Source organism: Malania oleifera, chromosome 6 (genome assembly GCF_029873635.1).
Source record: "Malania oleifera isolate guangnan ecotype guangnan chromosome 6, ASM2987363v1, whole genome shotgun sequence".
In the NCBI taxonomy this organism is placed as follows: Eukaryota; Viridiplantae; Streptophyta; class Magnoliopsida; order Santalales; family Ximeniaceae; genus Malania; species Malania oleifera.
In genome coordinates this window covers 80,001,063-80,024,643 of record NC_080422.1, presented here as the reverse complement: position 1 = coordinate 80,024,643, position 23,581 = coordinate 80,001,063, and the positions used below count along the sequence as shown (strand labels likewise).

General features: G+C 35.3%; 1 protein-coding gene across 1 annotated transcript; it reads left to right on the top strand.

Moving 5' to 3' along the window:
- Positions 1–16,872: 16,872 nt before the first annotated feature.
- On the top strand, positions 16,873–21,393 carry LOC131158859 (protein PLASTID MOVEMENT IMPAIRED 1-RELATED 1). The gene is made up of 3 exons (XM_058113775.1): positions 16,873–17,089; positions 17,314–19,862; positions 19,969–21,393. Exons 2-3 carry the CDS (start codon positions 17,314–17,316, stop codon positions 21,128–21,130), a joined length of 3,711 nt encoding a protein of 1,236 aa, XP_057969758.1. The 5' UTR covers positions 16,873–17,089; the 3' UTR covers positions 21,131–21,393.
- Positions 21,394–23,581: the final 2,188 nt, after the last annotated feature.

Genomic DNA, 23,581 nt, shown 5'->3' with positions numbered 1-23,581 from the left:
TTCGTATTCTAATCAATTGAGAAAGAATTCTAACAAATGCAATATTACGAGTAGAAAGTAAAGAAATATGTGATCATCTAGTAGATGCATTAATTAAGACCATGAAATATCTAAGTGGTCTAGATGGTGGATGTATTAATCCGCCTATATCACCATCAATTCTTTGTAAGAAACTAGGAAATTCAAGACTTATCTTTGAAATAGATGGTTTGACAATTAATTTCCCTTGAAAGCAAGTAGTACACATGAAATCCCTTGATAAAAGAATCTTCTAGTTCTTTAGTGGATGACCATATGAATTCTCAATGATTCCTCGCATCATTACATCTCAAGGATGTCCAAGATGTTCGTGTCAAAGTGTAAATAACTTTAGGTCATTGCACTTCTGGTGCAAGACATTATATGATTCAACTACTTTAATCTTTATATAATATAATCCAAAAGATAAAATTGGTAGTTTTTTCTCAAATTTGATTCTTCCTAGAAACAATAGAAGTTATATAAAGAATTCTTCACTGCCTTCATTTGTAGTTTCAATGTGATATTCATTGATTCTTAAATATTTAAAGCTTAACATATTTCTTCTGAATTTGCTGAAATATAAGCTTCATCAATTTGAAATAAAGTACCATTGGGTAACTTTATATTAGCTCTTCCGGAGCCTTCAATAAAATTTGTAGAACCAGATATTGTATTAACATTTGTTGAAGATATATTCAAGTAATGGAAGTATTTCCTTTCTCGAAGAATTATGTGTGTTGTAGCACTATCAGCTAAACAAAATTTTTCCATGAACATCTTAGAATTGATCAAAGCTTTAATACAGTCCACGTTATAATACAAATTTAAAAAATTCATTATTATAATTGATCATAGCAACAATAAATACAATAGTTTGTTTATTGAAATTCAAATACAATATTGTTTACTTTATATTTTAAAATATTATATTATTATTTTCGTCTTAATTTAAAAAGAAATCAGCAACATCAAGATAAATTGAGTCGAATGGTCCAGCATCAAGGTCTATTGAAACAACATTATCAGCAAAATTTGTTTCAACTTATTTACTATTTTCCTTTTCTTTTATAGAGGCTTGGTATAGATCTACCAAGTGTCTAGGCGTATGACAGGTATGTGACCAATGGCCTTTTTCTCCGCATCTATAGCATTTATTTTCATGATGCCTGGGTCGTTGATCCTGATCATTATCCCGCTTATGGGGACCATCCCTCTTCTAGGAGATTGCAGCCTCACGTAAATGTCAGTGATTATTTCAACCACGGCCATGACCATGCCTGCGGCCTTGTCCTCGACCACAAGATGTATTCATATTCACTTAAAGGAATGGGGTTGAACTAGTTGGACGAGTTTCGTGATTTTTCTTTAAAAGCTTGTTATCTTTCTTAGCAAGAAGAAGACATGATATAAGTTCGGAAAATTTAGTAAATTTTCTCTCCCTATACTGCTGTTGCAGGAGCACATTAATGGGATGAAAAGTAGTAAATGTCTTTTCAAGCATGTCTTCATCAGTAATATTTTCACCACATAATTTTAGCTTCAAACTAATTTTATGCAGAGCTGAGTTATATTTACTGACTATTTTAAAATCTTACAACCTTAGGTGCAACCATTCATGTCGAGCATTTGGTAAAATCACAGTCTTTTGATAGTCAAATTTATCCTTTAAATTTTTCTATAAAATAAGTGGGCCTTTGATAGTGAGGTATTTAATCTTTAATTCTTCATCTAAATGATAACGGAGGAAGATCATAACTTTTGTGTGATCCTGCAGGGATGCGGTATTTTCGTTTAAAATAGTATTTTCCAAGTTCATTGCATTTAGATGGATATCCACATCAAGAATCCATGATAAATAATTGTTGTCTTAGATATCAAGGGGAAAAAATTAAACTTTGCTTGGCTTCGACATGTGAATAAATTAATAATAATAAGACAATTAAGAAAAACAATATGTGAAAATTGAAATAAAGTTGAGATAATAATAGATATAATATTACTTCCACCCTTCCAAGGGTACTTAAATATGTTTCTTCACGAACATTATTTTTTCCCTCAATTTGTACTCTTTAGGAGTATGATTTTAATTATAATATGAAAATGGGTAATAATTTACCACATCTTCCAGAGGTTAAATGTACTACCTCATTTAGAGGATAAACATATCACCTCTTTAGGAGGTCGATTTTGACATATTTTTGGGAGGTTAAAAATATACCCTCTTCAGGAGGTAAATATTTACTAGCTCTTCTGGAGATTAGATACATAGCCTCTTCAAGAGGTCTATCTCTTCAGGAGACTAAATATAAGGGCAAGATATTTAAATATATAGTCTCTTCAATAAGACTATCTTATCATCTCTTCTGGAGATTGATACTCTTTAAACTTTAAAAGACGTATTATTTTCTAGAGAATATTATACTCTTGTGGAGTAAAACTTACAAGAAATAAATTAAACAAGATTTAAAGAAATATCTCCGATAGTTAGATTCTCGTGCTGATAACATGTTGTAAAATATGCAGAAAATAAATAGAGATGAGACAGAAATTTTACGTGGTTCGGCTATGCCTACTCGCCGGGTGGATGGGATAAAAAAATTCACCATCTTGGTAGTAATTACAAGATGATTTGAAACTGGTCTTGTACAGAATATTTCTCTTCTTTCTATCTCTCCTCTTCTCTCATCCTTTCTATTCATATGCCTACACCAAGTCTTATGTGTGTATGTCAAAATGAGAGGGAGAGAGTGCCCTTTTATTGCGCAATAAGGATAGCACATAATTTATAGTGGTGGAAAACGAAGGGATATAATTTATGGAGGTGAAAATGGAGGGGTGACAAACATTAATTTTTATTTTTTTTATAACATGTATCTCTATATACTAAAAGCATGGAGGGGGAAAGAATGGTTAATTTTTTTGTGAGGTCTATTTCACACTCATATGGGAGATATTAATGACTTTTTTTAATAAGCATTTTCAGTAATGGAGAAGGCTAGGATATTCTGATTGCTCCCTAGAAAGCTACAAAATGCACTCCCATATAGCATCTTCTTCTCTTCCTTTTTAATAAAAAAAAACAAGTAAAAAGCAGATATTGAGATTAAGACTTGGAGAATAAGAGCAAAGGGAAAAGTGGGTATGAGTCCAAGAAGTAGATCTCTTCGATCTTCAAATCCAAAAGACGTCTTGCAACAATAAAATGAATTTGCCACCTGCCATGCTCATCCTCTCACAAGAGCAACACTACCCCATTTGAAGGAGAAGGAGGAGAAAATCACCCAATGCCAAAGATCTTCTTTGTCTTGAATCTCTACATCATCGTCCATGTCACTCGTCCTACACCAGAGCGTAGCCTCCAGCCTCTACCACTGGTCACACTGCTTTCCCTTCCTTGATGTCTCCCTCGCTCTATCTGTTTAAACAACATAGTTTGCCTATTTAATTCATAATTTTAATTGTGAGTAGATCTCTTTGATCTTCAAATCCAAAGGACGTCTTGCAGCAACAAAATGAAATTGTCACCTACCATGCTCATACTCTTACGGGAGCAACACTGTAAGAACCCGACCCGAGATAGGTGATAAGAAAAGAGAAGGAAAATTAAAAAGGTAAAAATCAGCAAGGCTCGACGACGAGACTTCTTTTCTCGTCGACGAAGTCTCTTGTGCAGCTCGGCGACGAAATTAAGTAGCTCATCAACGAGGAGATATTGAGGGATTTTGGAAAATTCAGAAATCTCAGGCTCGTTGACGAGTCCACCTTGACGTCGATGAACTTCCCTCTGCGGCTCATCGACGAGGACGCTGTCTCATCTACGAGGGTGGCCAGGTTAATTTGGTTATAAATATCTTTTGACTTTGCTTAAGAGTTAAGAAACCAAAATTCTCTCTCTCTCTCTCTCTCTCTCTCTCTCTCTCTCTAATATTTTGAGTTGTTCGTTACCCAAATCAACGATCTGACGTTGCTACGTGGATCAGGAGGAGAATCTCTTCGAGGATAACGGATAGGATCTTCGTTTTAGGATTTTCGGGTTTTGACCCAAAATCGAAGTAAAGGTCTGATTTCGTTTTCATTTTGGTATATATGTAGTAGTGAGAATTATAGTGAAGCATAGTTCTTTGATGTTTAGGTTTTGGGAACTCGGTTCATAGTTTTAGAGTCGTAGAGTTCGGGTTTTGATATTCGGGGAAAGGTAAGGGGATTCTGCATATATCGGTTATTTTTTTAAATATGAATTGGTAAAACTATAGTTTACAATTCTACGTATGTTTTGGCTACTTATTTGGGAAAATTTATCGGGTGAAAATACGGAATTTTCATGTTACAGTTCTGGTAAAATTGAGGGTTTTGGGTATCATCTCCGTTTCTATTTGAAAATGTATATTTGTATAAACTGTGGTATCGAAATGACCGTACCTGTATTTTTATTAAACTATATTCTCGAATTGAAAACGATATGATTTATTATATACCCAAATAAGTGTGGAATGAACTGTTGTATGTAAAATGTTCGAGGTTTTGTGAAACATACGTGATGGCTAATTATAGTAAACTGAGAGGTATAGGAACATGAGTTCCAAAATGTTCCAAGTTTTGTGAAATTTCCATGTCTCGGCTAAATACCGTGGGCAAATGCCATGTCTCGGCTAAATACCGGGGGCAAGAGTGTGCGACTCTATATCCAAGGGTGTGAAATACCACTTGCATACCGGTTGGTCACCAATGGGTGTTTTGACACCTTATTAGCAATGATATCATTGTGGGGCTTCGGCTAATGCCAGGTTATCGGGTGCTCTGTGCAATGCGGCTTTAGGCCGAAGAGTGTGACAACACTAACCATATGTTTGGTGAGATGTATACTAGAATTGCGTTGTGAAAATACTGGAACTGTATTATGTTATATTTTATGTCGAAATAACACTTATGTGCCACACACTGATATAACCTGTTTCTTCCTTACTGAGAGGTGTCTCACTCCGATTATACAAATGTGTTTCAGGTCCTTCGAGTAGCTGAAACTAGTGTACCAGTGTTCGAGAGCGTGGTTATTGGTTTGCCTCGTATAGTACTTGTGGAAGTACTGATTTTGTAACCAAGTTGTCATTGTTGGGTTTTGTAGACACCCGGGGTACGTATTGTATTTTGGAGAGTAGACTCTGGTTATGTATAGACTCTAGTATGGTACGTTGCTTATTTAGAAAGAATATTTTCGCTATGTATGTGATGTGTATGTATGTGTATGAGAATGTGTATAGGGTTTACGTGTACCCCACGAGTACAGACCCTCATTCAGTATAGTATCATGTATGTTTTAAATGATGCAGAGCCAAGTTAGGTTACTAAATCACACCCTGAGGCTCATCTGTGGGTTCGGGGCGTGACAACTTGGTATCAAAGCTAACTAGGTTGTTAGGTCTTATAGACTTGGTTAGGCGTAGTTATGTGAACATACCAGAGTATAGGATGTAGAAAATGGGTAGAGTAGGTCGAGGGTTGTCTTGTAGCCAGACGGGGATTCATTGGCGGCGTTCTGTGTTTTTCTTAGAATGATGATTTCAGTAAAATCACGGGAAACCATTGATGGTTTCGTGTTCGTGCTGTAGGGCAGACCTCACTTCCTGCCAAATTTTCTGATTTGTAAAAACAACAATCGGGAAAGCATCCACCTGATTTGCCAATAAATCCACCTCCACGCACATTCTTGCACCTATAGCCCTAGTTTGGTTAAGTGTAGCATTGTCAGTTCCCAGATATCGACCAAATCACGTGGTTAGAATCTGTAAACAATCAGGCACGTACATGTGCATCGAAAGACTAGGGAGAAGTAACCATTGAGGGGCCAAGGATGGTTCCTACTTCAAATTGAAATCCTTTTTCCATCGAAAAAGACAAATGGAAACCCATCCAAAATCCTTCCTTTACGAGACATTCCATGAAGAAAATCTCGTTCATTATTCATCTAAACCAGTAGTAAAAATCATCCATGAAACTAACAGAAGGGGTCTCTGAAAGGCCCCAAGACTTTATGATATTCAAACGGATAACGTCAATGAATGGCCTACAGTGCAAAAATTTCAAAACCAACGCAAATCGGAAATCTTCGGCCACTTTGTTCATCTCAGCCTTAGAGAAAATGAATCCAATATCTCCATCTACATCAACAGTATATCTCATGGCTAGTTTGAAAAGGAAGATGACAGTTAATAGCATGAGAACGTGATACTACATGGGCATATGATAAAAGTCCTGAACCACCTTTCGAAAGAGGCCACACTGGTGGAGGATCCACCAAAGGGCCGGCGGGCGCCGCCATCGTAGGCGCCTAACTTCATCAAAACCTTGTTTGGTATGAATGATGCCTACATATCTTCAAAAGTGGAATCAAGTCATTTGTACTACTTATAAAAATATTTTTAATTTCAATTTTAAAATATTTTTTGGGTTATGTTATGAAAAACACTCTTGAATTTTAAATGTTTTGGTTTCTTTGGGAGGAAAATGATAAAAAACCCAACTTGAAAATTTTGATTTTAATTTTTATAAAAAAGGCTTTTTAATTTATTCAATAGTCACATCATGAATAACTTATCAAAAAGTTAAACTTTCTAAACATTATGTTTTGGTTTCTTTGGAAAAAAATCATAAAACTTAACTTGAAAAAGTGTGAATTTTTTCAATAGGAGAATCACAAACTTGCCTTGACATCTTGTTTAGAAAACTTGGAGAACAATCAAAAGTTGTAAAATGGATGTATGACCCAAGAAAGTTTTCAAAAAAGTAAATAAATTGAAACTTGAAAACTATTGTGAAAACTTCACAAGAATTCATTTCTTAATGAAACATAGTTTTTTATGAAGAAACCTTCAAAACCTTTAGTAAACTAGCATTCAAATTAAATCAAATGTACTCTACTAAGTGTAAAGACCCAAAATCACTTGAAATCCAGAGAAAATTAAGAAAAAGTGCAAAATAGAACTCTCAGGATTTAGCGATCGATCATTTGTAGGAGACGGGTGACTGTCTAGTAGCCAATAACTACTTTTCTCAAAAAAAAAGTTGGGGGTCATCAACCGCCTGAATAACCCAGTTGACTGCCTGCTAACCAACATTCATAAAACATGTCATTTTTGGAGAAATCATGAAACATTGAACCTGAATATTCAGAGAAACATCAGCATGCCTCAAGGCACAAAAACTTATAAAACAAGTGGTAAAAAATAAAGTAGAGGGTTATGCACTGACCTTATGGAAGAATAATTTTGTATAGATCAAGTGAGGAACCTCCTCACTTCAATTCACTCCCCAAACACCCAAAACAAAGGAAGTGACGTGTAATTTTCTCTCCTTTTTTCTTTCAACACCCCCCCCCCCTCTTTGACCCCGTGAAAATCCTTAGAAATCCCTTCCTTGTCCCCACTTGAACGTTTCCATTTCTTTCTCTTAAGTGGTCCTTTTACTTAACTCCAATGGAATGGAGAGAAAAGTCCCTTTGATTTTGAATTTTAAAAATTCAAATTCAAAATAAATACTAATAACTGTCGACCACCAACTACTAATGTCATTATTTGACAGGTGGCATGATTGGGACACATGGCACGCCCAAATTTTCCATCAAATCATAAGAAAATAATTTAAAATTTTAATTTTTACTGGGCCAATCAACCACCTAAAAGAATCAATTGATCGCTTATTAAAGGAACACCAAACAACGTTACTAAAGGGGTCTGTCAATCGCCCAAAATGATTGATTTTTTCTTTCCTTTTTTTTTTTTAAAATTTTTTTTTGATTTTTAACATCTTCATTTAAGTTATTATTATTTGTTCAAAAAATTATTATTGACTAGAGACACTCACATATTGGTAATTTGTAATGCCCCAACCTGAGTCTGTCGGGGAGCACGACGTCTCTCCTCCTCCACCTGGCCTAGACAACAGGGGGGCGAGCCTTATCGAACTAATGACTGGCCACACAGACCAACACGTGTTCTTTTCATTGTGTTTTGTCCTCACTCACACACTTCCTGAGAACACTTCCCAAAAGGTCACCCATTCCAAGATTACTCCAAGCCAAGCACGCTTAACCGTGGAGTTCTTATCGAAAAACTCTCGAAAAGAAAGGTGTACCTTGTTGATATGGGTAATAACATTAAATCCTTTTTAAGTCTTTCTTCCACAGGGTATCACATTCTCCCCCACTTACAGAACGCAACGTTCTCGTTGCGAACCCACATTTCCAAACCCAGGCGATGTAAATCTCATCACACTTTCGTCTGGATAATCGCTCTGATACCATTTGTAACGCCCCAACTTGGGTCTGCCAAGGAGCACTGCGTCTCTCCTCCTCCACCTGGACTAGACAATAGAGGGCGTGCCTTATCGGACTAATGACTGGCCCCACAGACCAACACGTGTCTTTTTCAGTGTGTTTTGTCCTCACTCACACACTTCCTAAGAAAACTTCTCAAACGGTCATCCATCCCAAGATTACTCCAAGTCAAGCAAGCGTAACCGTGGAGTTCTTATAGGAAGGCTCCCAAAAAGAAATGTGCACCTTGTTGATATGGGTAGTAACATTAAATCTTTTTTAAGTCTTTCTTCCACGAGGTATCAGATTTTGTTACTGTAGCATTCAAATGGAAATGAAATGACAATGTGATGAGACTTCTAAGCTATCTATATTTAAAATTTTTTAATTTAAATAAGACAAGATTTGCACTTGCAATTTTCTACATTTCCTTTTACATGGCAATTTTATGCACTTGCTCTTGGTAAGATTTCTGTGTTTGTAGAAAGTGAGCACATCACGGAAGAAAGTCTATTCAACCCCCCTCTAGACATACTACGAGGCCAACAGAAACCTTTTAAACCTTTAGCAAACTAGCATTCAAATTCAATCAAATGTACTCTGATAAGTGTAAAGACCCAAAATCACTTGAAATCTAGAGAAAATTAAGAAAAAGTGCAAAATAGTACACTCGGGATTTAGCGATCGACCACTTGTAGGAGATAGGTGACTGTCTAGTAGCCAATGACTACTTTTCTAAAAAAAAATTAGGGATCATTGTGATACCTCGTGAAAGAAAGGTTTAAAAGGATTAGATGTTACTACTCATATCAACAAGGATTAAATGTTCTTTTTGGGAGCCTTCCCATAAGAACTTCACGGTTAAGCATGCTTGACTTGGAGTAATCTTGAGATGGGTGACCTTCTGAGAAGTTTTCTCAGGAAGTGTGTGAGTGAGGACAAAACACACTAAAAAGGAAACGTGTTGGTCTGTGGGGCCAGTCATTAATTCGATAAGGTCCGCCCCCTATTGTCTAGTCTAGGGGGAGGAGGAGAGACGCAGTGCTCCTTGGCAGACCCAGGTTGGGGCGTTACAAATGGTATTAGAGTTAATTACCCAATCGGAAGTGTGATGGGATTCACATCGCCTGGGTTTGGACATATAGGTTCACAATGAGGACGTTGCATTCTGTAAGTGGGGGAGAATGTGATACCCCATGGAAGAAAAGCTTAAAAGGATTAGATGTTACTACCCATATCAAGAAGATGCACCTTTCTTTTCGGGAGCCTTCCCATAAGAACTCCATGGTTAAGCGTGCTTGGCTTGGAGTAATCTTGAGATGCGTGACCTTCTGGGAAGCTTTCTTAAGAAGTGTGTGAGTGAAGACAAAACACACTGAAAAGGACACATGTTAGTTCATGGGGCCAGTCATTAGTCCGTTAAAGCCCGCACCCCTTTTGTATGGTCTAGTTGGAGGAGGAGAGACGCATTGCTCCCTGGCAAACCTAGGTTGGGGAGTTACAAAATGGTATCAAAGACGATTACCCAGCCGGAAGTATGATGAGATTCACATCGCTTGGGGTTTGGAAATATGGGTTCGCAACGAGGACGTTATGTTCTGTAAATGGGGGAGAATGTGATACCCCGTGGAAGAAATGCTTAAAAGAATTAGATGTTACTACCCATATCAACAATGTGCACCTTTCTTTTCAAGAGCCTTCCCATAAGAACTCCACTGTTAAGCGTGCTTGACTTGGAGTAATCTTGGAATGGGTGATCTTCTAGGAGTTTTCTCAGGAAGTGTATGAGTGAGGACAAACCATACTGAAAAGGACACGTGTTGGTGTGTGGGGCCAGTCATTAGTCCGATAAGGCCCGCCCCCTGTTGTCTGGTCCAGGTGGAGGAGGAGAGACGCAATGCTCCCTAATAGACCTAGGTTGGGGCATTACAGTCATCAACCGCCTAAATAAAAATTATAAAAATTACTGACATAATTTATTCCCTTTACCTCACCCCAAGAGTGGTGTCTACGACGCTTCTACGACAAATCCACTCTGGTTAAAATATTGGTGGTCGAACTTGGAACCCAAGGGTATTTTTCATTCTTCAATTAGTGCACGTTTGGCCAAAAAAATCGAGGAGAGAGGGAGAGGGATTGAGGAGAGAGAAAGTAGAGAGAGAGTTGAGGGCGTAAGAGGGGGGCTCTAGATTGAATTTCAATCCTGAAGGATCCTTTAGGTTAACTTTATATATATAATAATATTATATTATTATATTATATTAATATATTATAATAATAATTATTAATTAATTAATTAATTAAATTTTTTAATTTTAATTTTTAATTTTTAATTAACTTTTTTTCGAGTTACTACATATTGTCTATTCAAAACGAACGTACAATCATGCAAAAATTGAAAATAAAGAAAAGAAGAAAAAGTTAGTTTCTTGTTTGGTATGAATAATGCTTACATATCTTCAAAAGTGGAACCAAGTCATCTGTACTTCTTTAAAAAATATTTTTAATTTTAATTTTAAAATATTTTTTGGGTTATGTTATGAAAAACACTCTTAAATTTTAAATGTTTTGGTTTCTTTGGGAGGAAAATCATAAAAAAAAACCTAACTTGAAAATTCTGATTTTACTTTTTATAAAAAAGGCATTTTAATTTATTCAATAGTCACATCACTCATCAAAAAGTTAAACTTTCTAAACATTATGTTTGGTTCTTCGGAAGAAAATCATAAAACTTAACTTGAAAAAGTGTGAATTTTTTGTAGGAGAATCACAAACCTACCTCGACATATTGTTTAGAAAACTTGGAGAACAATCAAAAGTTGTATAATGGATGTATGATCCAAGAGAGTTTTGAAAAAAAATAAAATTGAAACTTGAAAACTATTGTGAAAACTTTACAAGAATTCATTTTTTAATGAAACATAGTTTTTCTATGAAGAAACCTTCGAAACCTTTAGTAAAGTAGCATTCAAATTCAATCAAATGTACTTTGCTAATTGTAAAGACCCAAAATCACTTGAAATCCAGAGAAAATTTTTTTAAAAAAAGTGCAAAATAGCACTCTCGGGATTTAACGATCGACCACTTGCAGGAGACGAGTGACTGTCTAGTAGCCAGTGACTACTTTTCTCAAAAAAAGGTTGGGGGTCATCAACTGCCTAAATAAACCAGTTAGCTGCCTGCTAACCAACATTCATAAAACATGTCATTTTTTTTAAAACCTTTAAACATGTTTTTTTTTCTATACAATCAAGATAAAAACGGTCTTACAACTTCTAACATGCATTATTGACATGAATAATGAAGAAATCATGAAACATTGAACCTAAATGTTCAAAGAAACGTTAGCATGCCTCAAGGCACAAACACTTATAAAACAAGTGGAAAAGAATAAAGTAGAGGGTCATGCACTGACCTTTTAAAATATGATGATACGTAAATATAAGATTTAATATTTCTCATGATTTTTATTAGAGTATTTGTGTCATTTCGTATATTATTCTTCAAGATTTTTTACGTCCTGTATTTTACATAGGGCCATGAAACCTCATGTTGATTTTTTTTTTTTATATTTACATTTACAAAGTATCATTCTTAAAAATAACTTTGAATATTCATACTTTAATTTATAATTACAAAGCATTATTTTTAACGATAACTTTGAATATTCACACTTTAATCTTAAAACAAACTATAATAAAATATTATTAATTTATTTTGAAAATATATTTTAAAATTATAAAAATATGTATTTTACATGATACTAGTAAACCAAAATGACAAAATTCATGCAAGTTCATATATAATATGTTTTTTTTTTTTTTATAAATTTTAAAAATTAAATGCAAAAAATTACCCAAATTATTTCCAAATACATTTTTAAAATAAAATTTGCAACAAAGAGAAAAGAATCTTAAACAAGAGGGGTATATTTTTAAAATAAAATTTGTAACAAAGAGAAAAGAATCTTAAACAAGAGAGGTCTTGCAGGTATTATTAGGGACTTGCGTCCAAAATCAGAAATACAACCGTGGTTGAAGTACATATATAGCAATTTACAGGGGGGCAGGAGCAAATATTCTTCCTTCGTAAATGCCAATTATTGCAAAGTTGTAGTCTCTGCGGTCTGCCCCTCCAATTGGCGCGTCATTTTTGAATATTGGAGTAGGACACCACCAAGGAGGACCCAATTGCAAAATAGAGAAAATATATATCTACATAAGCAAAAAGGAAAAAGATTGTTGAATAAAAGACACTTGTCACGTGAATCTCAACAACCCCCCCAACCTCTCAAAAAATCATAATAATAATAATAAAAAAAAGTATAATTGATTATTTAAAGTGTGACATAATTAGATAATAAAAATACCGCTCTAACAAATTTTTAAAACATTTAATTTAATATATTCATATGTCGAAAAATAAATGATCTAAAACTTAACTAATATCGTGAATAAAGAGATGACAAAAGTTTATTTATGGCAAACTATTCATTAAACAATGCTGTGCCACTAACACAAGTTTGTGATCTTTATTTGTTCTTATGGCTCGTCTGGTTCGATAGAATAACTATTATTGAAATAAGATAAAATATAATTTAAGTTTTGATAATGGAAGGAATAACTATTTTTTATATATTCATAATTATTTCATTCAAAATATAATATGAAAAGAATAGACATCTCCATGATTAAATCTTGAAATTAATATTTCTTATCTATTCTCTATTACTGGCTCATAAAATGTTTCATACTATTATTTGTTTTATAAGAATAACATAATTTCTTGTAAAACTAATTATAATAAACATCAAACTAATTTATTCTTGAGAATAGACATTTTGCAAACTAAACGTAGCCATAATTTTTAATCAATAATTGTCAATTTAAGTAAGAATTTAAAAAAAATCAAAAAAAATTTAAATTTATGAAAAAATATTAATATATCTAAAATAAAATAATTTAAAATTATGTTGACTTTACAACTTTCCAAAATTCTTTCAAGAAGTGAAAAAAAATATATTTTTGAATCATGAGTAAAGGGATGATAAAAGTTTACTTATGGTAAAATGTTCATAAAATAAAATAATAGATTGAAAGGTTGGTCAATGAAGATTAGTATAGTAATGTTTTAATTGTCGGTATTTTAATGTTAGTGCTTTTTATTAGTAGTTATTGACTATAATTTGTATGAAAAATATGAGACCGTATTTTTATATATTACTTTTTTATTTTTTTTACATTTATGATATACCAAAAACGGCATAGTAAAGTGTGTCTGTTGTTCAAATAAAATGAAACAAATTCCTACGAAAGTTTATTTTCAAAGGTATATTTTGCGCTAAAAAATGATTTATCAAGCGATACTCTTTTCTTATATATTCAGATGATATGCTTTTCTTTTTTTTCCTTTTGTATTTTCTCTCAAAAAGTGAAATCATGAGAACAAAGTTGACTTTTAATATATTAACGAATAAAAATGCAACGTGAGAGGGTTTTTTTTTTTAAATGTTACAATTTACCTTAAAAATAAAGTATAAACTTATTTTTAATTTCCCTTCGCACTCAAATAACTTTATTTTGACTTTAAGTCTAACTTTAATAGGTAGGAAACATAAATGTCGCATCAAATTGTTATTTTTTTTTTTAATTACATAAGAACTCCAGCCACCAACGAGTCATTCGGACCCCCTAGTGCGGCACCAAACCTATGGATTAGCGTCATCCGTCCTCAGGTCTCGCTGATTAGGGTAAAGTTTGGAATATGGACATGACTTCTGTGCATCAGTTGGACGTTCGGTCAATTCGACCCCCGGGACACATTTCCATTACCATCCACGATCCTCGTTGGCTCATAGAGAACTCTCACCATCCACGGTCTCTACTGGCTTACAGAGCAAACTCTCACCATCCACGGTCCCCGTTAGCTCACAGAGTAAACTTTCACCATCCAAAGGTACCGCTGGTTCCGTGAGTGTATCTACTTGGAATTGAACTCCCGATACTCTTTCTTATTTGCTGATGCCTTTCCACCGCGCCATGTCCGTGGGGACAATTTGTTACTTATTTATTTTTATATGTTGATGATAGACCGAGAAAGGAATAGTGAAGTATGAATGTTATTCAAATATAGAGTTAAATAAATTCTTGCCACTAAACCTTTTTTGTCATCTACATTTTTAATGCAACCTTATTTTGAGAGGTATATTTTGCATTAAAAAAAAAAAAAAAATTTACACACCACTACTTTTTCTTGCACATTAAGATTATATATTTGTTTTGTTTTCTTTTTTGGTTCTTCCCTTCCAAAAAGTGAAATGAGAATAAAGTTGTCTTTTAATATAATAACGAATAAAATGAAACATGAGAGTTTTTTTTTTTTTGGAGTGATTTTTTTTCCTATCACAATTTTGTGTGTATGAATTTATAAGCACCTTCTTTTTTAAATGACTCGTGATCATTATTTAATTTGCGCTTTCTAGAGTTGAAGTTTGAATTTTAAATTTGAATTTGTGCATATTTGTATAAAAAGTAGTAAATATTGTATTAAAAAAATTTCAAATCTCTATAGATCCAACTTTATGATTTGAATTCCAACATTGCAATCACAAATTTATCCCATATTTGGAGAGATCCAAATTTAGAATTGTATTGGATTTGGACAAGATATAATATAAAACTATATTAAAATTTTGCCTAAATTCATTCAAATCTAAATTTATGGTAAGAAATCCATGCCCCAAACACTGCCTTAATCTTCACTGGAAGTTGGACCAATTAATGATCTCTTTATGTGTAAATTTTTTTCTTTCGCCACAAGTTGTCCTTGAAGCTCTTTTTACCCAATCTCAAAAATAACAAAACAAAAGACTCTCATCTTGGGAGAAAAATGAATTATTGGGATTAATAATTAACCTAATTAAGTTCAATTTTTCTAAATTATTGAGCACAATAACTTAATTAAATTTAACTTTATTTTATCATTGGACATAATAACCTAATTAAAATTCAACTTTATTTTAATTAAGTTATCATGAGTTGACTGCTGACTCCTTCTCTTTGGTTCTGCAGAAAACGGAAATAATATATATTTAATTTGGAAAGCACGTGCAAGTGTGGTGATTGGCTGTGTTATTTATTTATTATTATTATTAATAAAAATAAATCCTCAGGGGTCACCAAGTTTCCAAGGCAGTTCACTAAACGTGGGTTACATGCGAGGCAAGGTATTTCCTAGTGGCAGCCTTAGGAAGAAATGGAAAAGCATAATGCTTAGTTTTATGTATTTCTTTTGGAGCCATACTATTTCATTATATTACACTTTCTTCCACATTTTGTTATTTTCTTTTCATAATAGATCTTACTTATGAAAGAAATTACTTTTGATGATTGCTAATTGCTTTTGACTTGTATATGACCTATTAGCTCCCCTTTTGTATGCACCCCCAACATGTTAATGGGGATTACACCTTCATAATGTCATATATAGGTGGAGAGGTTAGTCTCTCCATAATGTATTTATTAAATGGGGTTAATGAATTTAGAAATGCTCTTTGGGATCTTTAACTAATTGTTACAACAAAGTTAAATTTTGCTCTCATTATAATTAGATGGTCACTACTATTTTGGCTAAAAATCTTCTAGTTTAAGGAATAGTTTTTGTATGATTTGTAGTATTTAACTTTGATCATTATGACATTTTTTATCAGGTTGAGTGATTTAACTTATCGTATTTGCCATTCTACCAAGTAGGTCTATCTGATCAATTGGACTTGGTTATTTTTACCGAGCCTTATTAGATGATATTAGAATTTGTTGTATTATGATAACTAAAGAGTTGCAAAGTTCAAATTTGATTTTTTTTCTTCTTATTTAATAGATTAAGATGGACCAAATGAGCTCTACTTTTGGGTCACACTGTGAGGTTGTTATGATCCTTGAAGTCTGCCTAACCCTAGTACCACTCGCCTAAGGCATATTTTGAAATGACCGAATTTGTATAGTTAAATTTAACCAATCATAAAAATATTTTATTTTAGTTTAGAATTTAAAGGTGCACGCACAATATTTGATTTAGATTTTAGATATAAATTAACATTAGTCATACGATGTATCTTGCACTTGGGGCAATACAAGTGATGGTGTGTTTTAGTATAAAATTCAGTGACTAGTTTTAGATATAAGCACTCAAATTTTGTGAATAAATGTCTTATTTTAAGTTATAATATGCCTTGTAATAATGATGAGTTAAAAAATGATTAAAATTATAAAGGTTTTTAAATTTTTATATCTTTAAATATACTATTTTAAGGAGATAATAAAAGTTACAAATATTTATTTGAATTTTAAATAAAAAATAATTTATTAAATTGCTTTTATATATATATATATATATATATATTCCTTATTTATGAAGAATATAATCAAGGTGTTGGGATTAGTAAGAATTTCCAGAACTGCAAGTCCAAAAGATAATTTTAAAAAGTCCGGGGGGCGCCAAGGAAATGCTACCCTCATTTCTCTTCGTTATTCTCGATTCTCAATTTTGAATTTAAGAAGAGAGATGAAGACGCCGAGAGGGAAGAGAGAGAGGGAGTTGGTCGAAGCAGCGGAGCTCATCCTGTGAGATTTCGATTTTGTCAGCAGCTCTCTTCTTCTGTTTTCCTTTCTTCCTTGTAGAATCCCTCTTTGGATTCCCTTCATAGTCGATGGAGTAATCTAGGGTTTCTGGTTCTGTTTCGGCCCAAAATTTTCAGTTCAAGTAAGCGTTTCTTTTGGTTAAATTAATTGTAGGCTTAAGTTCATGCTTCGGTCGGGCGGCCCTTCGCTGCAATCGCTGCATTTTCCATGAATAAATTGGGTTTTTGGATGCAAAAATTTATTATAATTCCTTCAGTTTTCATGGACAAGCTGGGTTGTTGTAATTTTTTTGTGTATTAACTTACATGTTTTCTATATATTTTTATTTATTTATTTCGTGAGCAGATGATGTTGTCGAAAGTCGAATCCAGGAAGAAAAGGGGTGAGGATTTGGGGAACGAGAAGTTGTTACGGGAACTTGAAGCTATAAACAAAGCCATTTATCCAGACAGAAGCCGTTCGAACAGGTCCATTTCCACGCTTGGTTCTCAATCCAAATCTGTCGGGAAAACGCATATATCGGATTCAAAATCGAAACCCAAGCAACCAAATGAAAACCCATCAAACAAAGATAAGAAGTCCTTCTGGAATTGGAAGCCTTTGAAGGCCTTGTCCCATATCCGAAATCGTAGGTTCAACTGTTGTTTCTCCCTCCTTGTCCATTCTGTTGAAGAGCTGCCCCCAAGTTTCGATAGCATTAAGCTCTGTGTGCACTGGAAGAGACGGGATGGAGGGTCAGCAACTCGCCCGGTTAGGGTTTCTCAACGAATCGCCGAGTTTGAAGAAGAATTGACGCACGTATGCTCGGTGTATGGTAGCAGGAACGGTCCTCACCATTCAGCGAAGTATGAAGCAAAACATTTCTTGCTTTACGTTTCCGTGTTTGGTGCTCCTGATGTTGATTTGGGTAAGCACCGGGTTGATCTCACGAGGTTGCTTCCACTTACATTAGAGGAATTAGAGGAGGAGAAGAGCTCTGGTAAGTGGACTACAAGTTTTAAGCTATCGGGCAAGGCAAAAGGGGCTGTCATGAATGTTAGTTTTGGGTATTCTGTTATAAATGATAACCCTGGTAGGCCAGCTGTAGGCCTGAATGCTCCTGAGATGTTGAAATTGAAGCAGAATAGCACGAGCCCGGTGAAATGTGGGACAAAATTTACTCAAGGTGATAATAGGAGCTCAATGCGACGCACTGGAAGTCTTCCCGTTATCTCCGGTGAAAAATCTCCTGGTTTATCTCGGTCTGTAGAAGACATAAAAGTTCTTCGTGAGGTTTTGCCAATATCAAGGTCAGAGCTCTCTAGTTCAGTAGATTATCTTTATCAGACATTGGATGAGGATAAATTGGATACCTCAATTGATAACAAATCTGGACTTGATGTTTCAACTGAACATGTTGAGCCCTTGAAACCAAGTTCTGACTCTTTGCTTGATTCAAGTCAAGAAAATGCTACGCCTGAACATGATTTCACCGAACATGTTGAGCCATTGAAACCAAGTTCTGACTCTTTGCTTGATTCATGTCAAGAAAATGCTAAGCCTGAACATGTTTTCACTGAACATGTTGAGCCCTTAAAACCAAGTTCCGACTCTTTGCTTGATTCAGGTCAAGAAAATGCTAAACCTGAATTTGATGTTTTCACTGAACTTGCCGAGCCTTTGAAGCATTCTCTGGGCTCTTTGCCTGATTCAGGTAAAGAAAATGTTGAAAACGATGTTGATGATAATGACTTCTCTGTGAAAGAGCACGGGATTGAGCTGTCTTTAAAGGAATCAGTGAAATCTGACAAAGATATTTTAGAGGTGGCGGAGGTTTCTCTTGTAGAAACTCCTGATCGTGTTCAAAACTACAGTAGTTTTGGGGCAGGCCCTGAAGAGGGGAGTAAGCTTCCTTCCAAGGATGAAGAAGGTGGTAGGTTTGGAGACAATCTTGTGATATGTGAATATGGCTCTAGAGATGAAGTTTGCACCAAAGAATCACTATTGAAAGAATTAGAGTCAGCTTTAAACGTTGTGTCGACTTTGGGGTCAGCAGGGTTGGATTCTCCAGAAGACCTAGAGAACCATGTAGAGGTTGAATCCAATTTAAAACTGAATAGAATAAGAAAATCGCATAGCTTAGATGATGTTACAGAATCTGTGGCAAGTGAGTTCTTAACTATGATGGGGATAGAGCACAGTCCATTTGGAATGAGTTCTGAAAGTGAGCCAGATTCTCCACGAGAGCGTCTGTTGAGACAATTTGAAAAAGATACATTATCCAGTGGGTTTTCTTTATTTGATCTTGGTCTTAGTGATGGGGACCAGGTTCAATCAGGGGAAGAAGCTGCATCTGGGCCTAGTTGGGGAAACTTGTATGAGGATTTTGAACTATCATCGATGATTCAGGCTGCTGGGGATGAGCACTGTGTAGCTACTCAGTCAGATAGTAATAAAACAAGGGCCAAAACTTTAGAAGACTTGGAGACTGAAGCATTGATGCGTGAATGGGGCATGAATGAGAAAGCTTTCCAACATTCTCCACCAAACAGCTCTGGTGGGTTTGGGAGCCCAATAGATCTTCCTCCTGAAGATCCTCTACAGCTGCCTCCTCTTGGAGATGGCTTAGGTCCATTTGTTCAGACAGAGAGTGGAGGATTTTTGCGGTCCATGAATCCTGCACTTTTCAGGAGTGCTAAAAGCGGGGGAAGCTTGGTCATGCAGGCATCTCGTCCAGTTGTAGTACCGGCAGACATGGGATCTGGTATAATGGAGATATTACAGCGATTGGCCTCAGCTGGAATTGAAAAGCTCTCTATGCAGGCAAACAAATTAATGCCTTTGGAAGATGTCACTGGGTTTACAGTGCAGCAGATGGCATGGGAAACTGCAACTCATTTGGAAGCACCTGAGAGGTCTGTGAGGTCAAGCTTTTGAGATTGCGTGGTGGAGTTTTTGATGCACTATATTTCCCATTATGAAAGCATTTATTTATTTATTTACTTGTATATCTTGTTGCAGGCAAGCTTTGTTGCAGCATGAATCAGATGGGCAAGATTTATCCAGTGGGCGAAAGAAAGTTAAAGGCAACTCCTCCTTATCCAGGCCAACAAATGACATTAAATCAAGCTCAAGAGGCCACAAAATGGACTCAGAATATGTATCCTTAGAAGAACTTGCTCCTTTGGCAATGGACAAGATTGAAGCACTCTCAATTGAGGGATTAAGAATACAATCGGGAATGTCTGATGAGGATGCACCGTCAAACATCAGTTCACAATCCATCGGGGAAATCTCAGCCCTAGAAGGGAAGAGGGGCGACATAAGTGGTTCCCTAGGTTTGGAAGGAGCTGCTGGTTTGCAACTCTTAGACATTAAAGATACTGGCAATGAAGATGATGGAATGATGAGCCTATCTCTAACACTTGATGAATGGATTAGGTTGGATTCTGGTGAAATTGATGATGGAGATCAAATCAGCGAGCGGACTTCTAAAATTCTTGCTGCTCATCATGCTAATTGCAGAGACTTGATCCGTGGGGGTTCAAAGCGGGAGAAGAAAAGGGGTAAGGGCTCTAGTAGAAGGTGTGGTCTGTTGGGAAACAACTTCACTGTAGCTTTAATGGTGCAGCTGCGTGATCCACTGCGAAACTATGAGCCAGTTGGTACACCAATGCTTGCTCTTATCCAAGTGGAAAGAGTGTTCATCCCACCAAAGCCGAAAATATACAGCACAGTTTCTGAACTCAGGAGAAATAATGATGAGGATGAGACTGAGCTAGTAGCAAACGAAGATAAAAAAAAGAAGACTAAAGAAGAGAATACTGGGGAAGAGGAAGGAATTCCCCAGTTCAAAATTACCGAAGTCCACGTTGCAAGTCTCAAGACTGAGCCTGGCAAGAAGAAGCTGTGGGGTACTTCAACTCAGCAGCAATCTGGGTCTCGTTGGTTGCTCGCTAATGGAATGGGGAAAAGTAGTAAGCATCCATTTATGAAGTCCAAAGCTGTGACTAAATCTACTGCTCCTGCTGCAACTACGAAGGTGCAGTCTGGGGATACATTGTGGAGCATCTCAGCTCGTGTTCATGGTAAAGGGGGCAAATGTAAGGAACTTGCAGCTCTGGATCCCCATATACGAAATCCCAATGTTATCTTCCCAAATGAAACACTCAGACTGAGCTGACCAGTTCTGGGCGAAATTGGTTGTTATTTTTGTCGAGAATGGTGCGCTTTATATTGGGTTTGCCCCTGTATTGGATTGTTACTCATGAGAAGCAAGATTGGATGGATGCCAAAGTTTTTGTCAATTATCTACTTTGGGATGCAACTGAAGTTTCCTATGCTTGTATCAAAAAATGTGTACTATCAAGTTTGATATATAAATGTGCATCAACTCCTTATAAATAAATTATACAATAAAATAGTGCTACTTTCATTGGCAAGCAAGTTAATTTTTAGGGGCAATGCAACATAATTTCTCACCTACTTCTTCTGTTACTTCATCCTCTATCCATGTCATTTTATCATCAGAGAACTGTAAGAGAAGAATGCTGACAGGATTCCATCTTCTGTTATTTAAAATTTTTTTTTTCTAGTATATTGGCTGATCAGTTTAACTTCATTTGCTGTTGAATAGGAGTCAATTCTCCTAATTGTAATATTTAGGGAAGCCTTAAGCCAAAAATTGAATTTGAGGAAATGTGAGATCCAAAAAATTTGAAAATTAGTGGAACTTTTCAAAAGTTATAATGCTTTAAACATAGAGGTATGGCCACTAGAGTTGTGGTCAAGGCAAGGAAAGTCAATGCTTTGGATCTGCAAAGCAATTGTTAAAGGTTAGGATGTGTATCTGTCAGATCTCTGGTTCTAAATGGGATCAAGTAGTACGGTTTTATGTTTGAAGCATGTGACAGTTCTCCTCTTACTGGTATTTCATATTCCGGTGGATTAGAAGATCTTCAATTTTCTTTTCTTGTGCTTTGGGTGCTTTACGTCTCGATTGATGTAGTTAAATTCTTTTTCTGGTTTTGGTGTTGATTATTGGTAAATGGGTCAGAAATTTTCCAGTGCATTGGGCTATTCTACGAACTGAAGTTTTTATCGAACATTCATTTGTGTAGTGTTTGGGGGCATGAATTTCAGGCCTTGGACGTAGATTTATATGAATTTGGACAAAACTCAATACAATTTTTTACTTTATATTAAAATCCTCACACATCAAATCCAAAATCCAAAGTCCAAGTTTTCAAACACTGGTTTCTCATCTTAGACCAAACAATTTAATAATTGTAATAATAGTTTGTGGGTTCATGGTTATTGCTGACTGGAAAACCATTTGCAGGTTGCTACAATTATCTCAAAAGGGTTTCTGAAGGTTATAGACTCCTGATGGTGTGGATGACATGACAAAGCTTTAACATTTGCATGAATCAGGAGTTTCTGCTGGATTTGGACTACCTTATGAACTAATTGAAATTTAAGTGAGATTCAAGAAAAGCTAGGCCCAAATTAGACCACTGGAGTTATGATCAGTGGTCTAATTAGGCGAGAAAAGTCAATGCCTAGGGGTTGTGAAGCTGAAAGAGTTTGATGTGTCTGTCAGGTCTCTGGGTTCTAAATGGGATCTGGTAGAGGGTTTTGCATTTGAAGGATCTGCTGATTCTCCTCTTAACAGAATAATGCTTTTTAGAATTTCATATTCTGATGGATTAGAAGGATCTTCAATTATATTTTCTTGATCTTTGAGTGCATTGTGCGTTCTTCTGGTTTTGGTAGATGTTTTTGCAAATGGGTCAGAAATTTTTTTCAGTATATTGAGTTATTGTATGAATTGAAGCATTTATGTGGAGTTCATTTAGTCCTTTTACACAACAAATTTTAATTTGTGGTTTCATGCTTACTGTTGACTAGAAAACCATTTGCAGGTTGCTTCAAATATCTCAGAAGTGCTTCAGAAAAGATATAGAAGCTCCTCCTGTTGGTGTGGATGGAATTATCACATTTGCATGAACCAGTAGTTTTGCAGAGCTTGGCTTCCTGATATGGACTTAGTGAAATTTACTTGAGGTATTTAGGCTGTGTTTGCCGTTCAGATGGTTTTATTTTAGCACTTTTACTCTAGTAAATTAATTCTCTGTTTGCTTGTAATTATAAGTGTTGGCTTTTTGAGTCCGTTCTCTGGTTTTGATTATAACAAACCGCAAGTTACTTATGTGTGTATCTAGTGATTGAAAAAATTATAATTCAACACATACATAAAGGGACTGAGAATGGAAGCCAAAGACGCATAAAACTCATATGATCAGGCTTTTTCTATAAAGATTAAAGAGCAAAGAAGATATATAAGACATTTGTTTTTAATTTGTATTGCATTTAAATTGGTCTGTAATAATTGCATCTCATGCATGATAGGTTTATGCTCAAAGACCATAGTCTGACCATAGGGAAGATCAGAAGATCATAGACAGAGGTCGACTGACCTTGGGTTTTTAGACTTAATTAAAAAGCCTCAGTCAACCAATACCCTTTAACCAAATTGCCGCAAGCTTATTCACATAGGGTTTAAAAAGCACAAGGGCTAAATAAAACTTAAATGCACAGTTTTGAATAGCCTCGGGCTACCAAATCTTGGCAT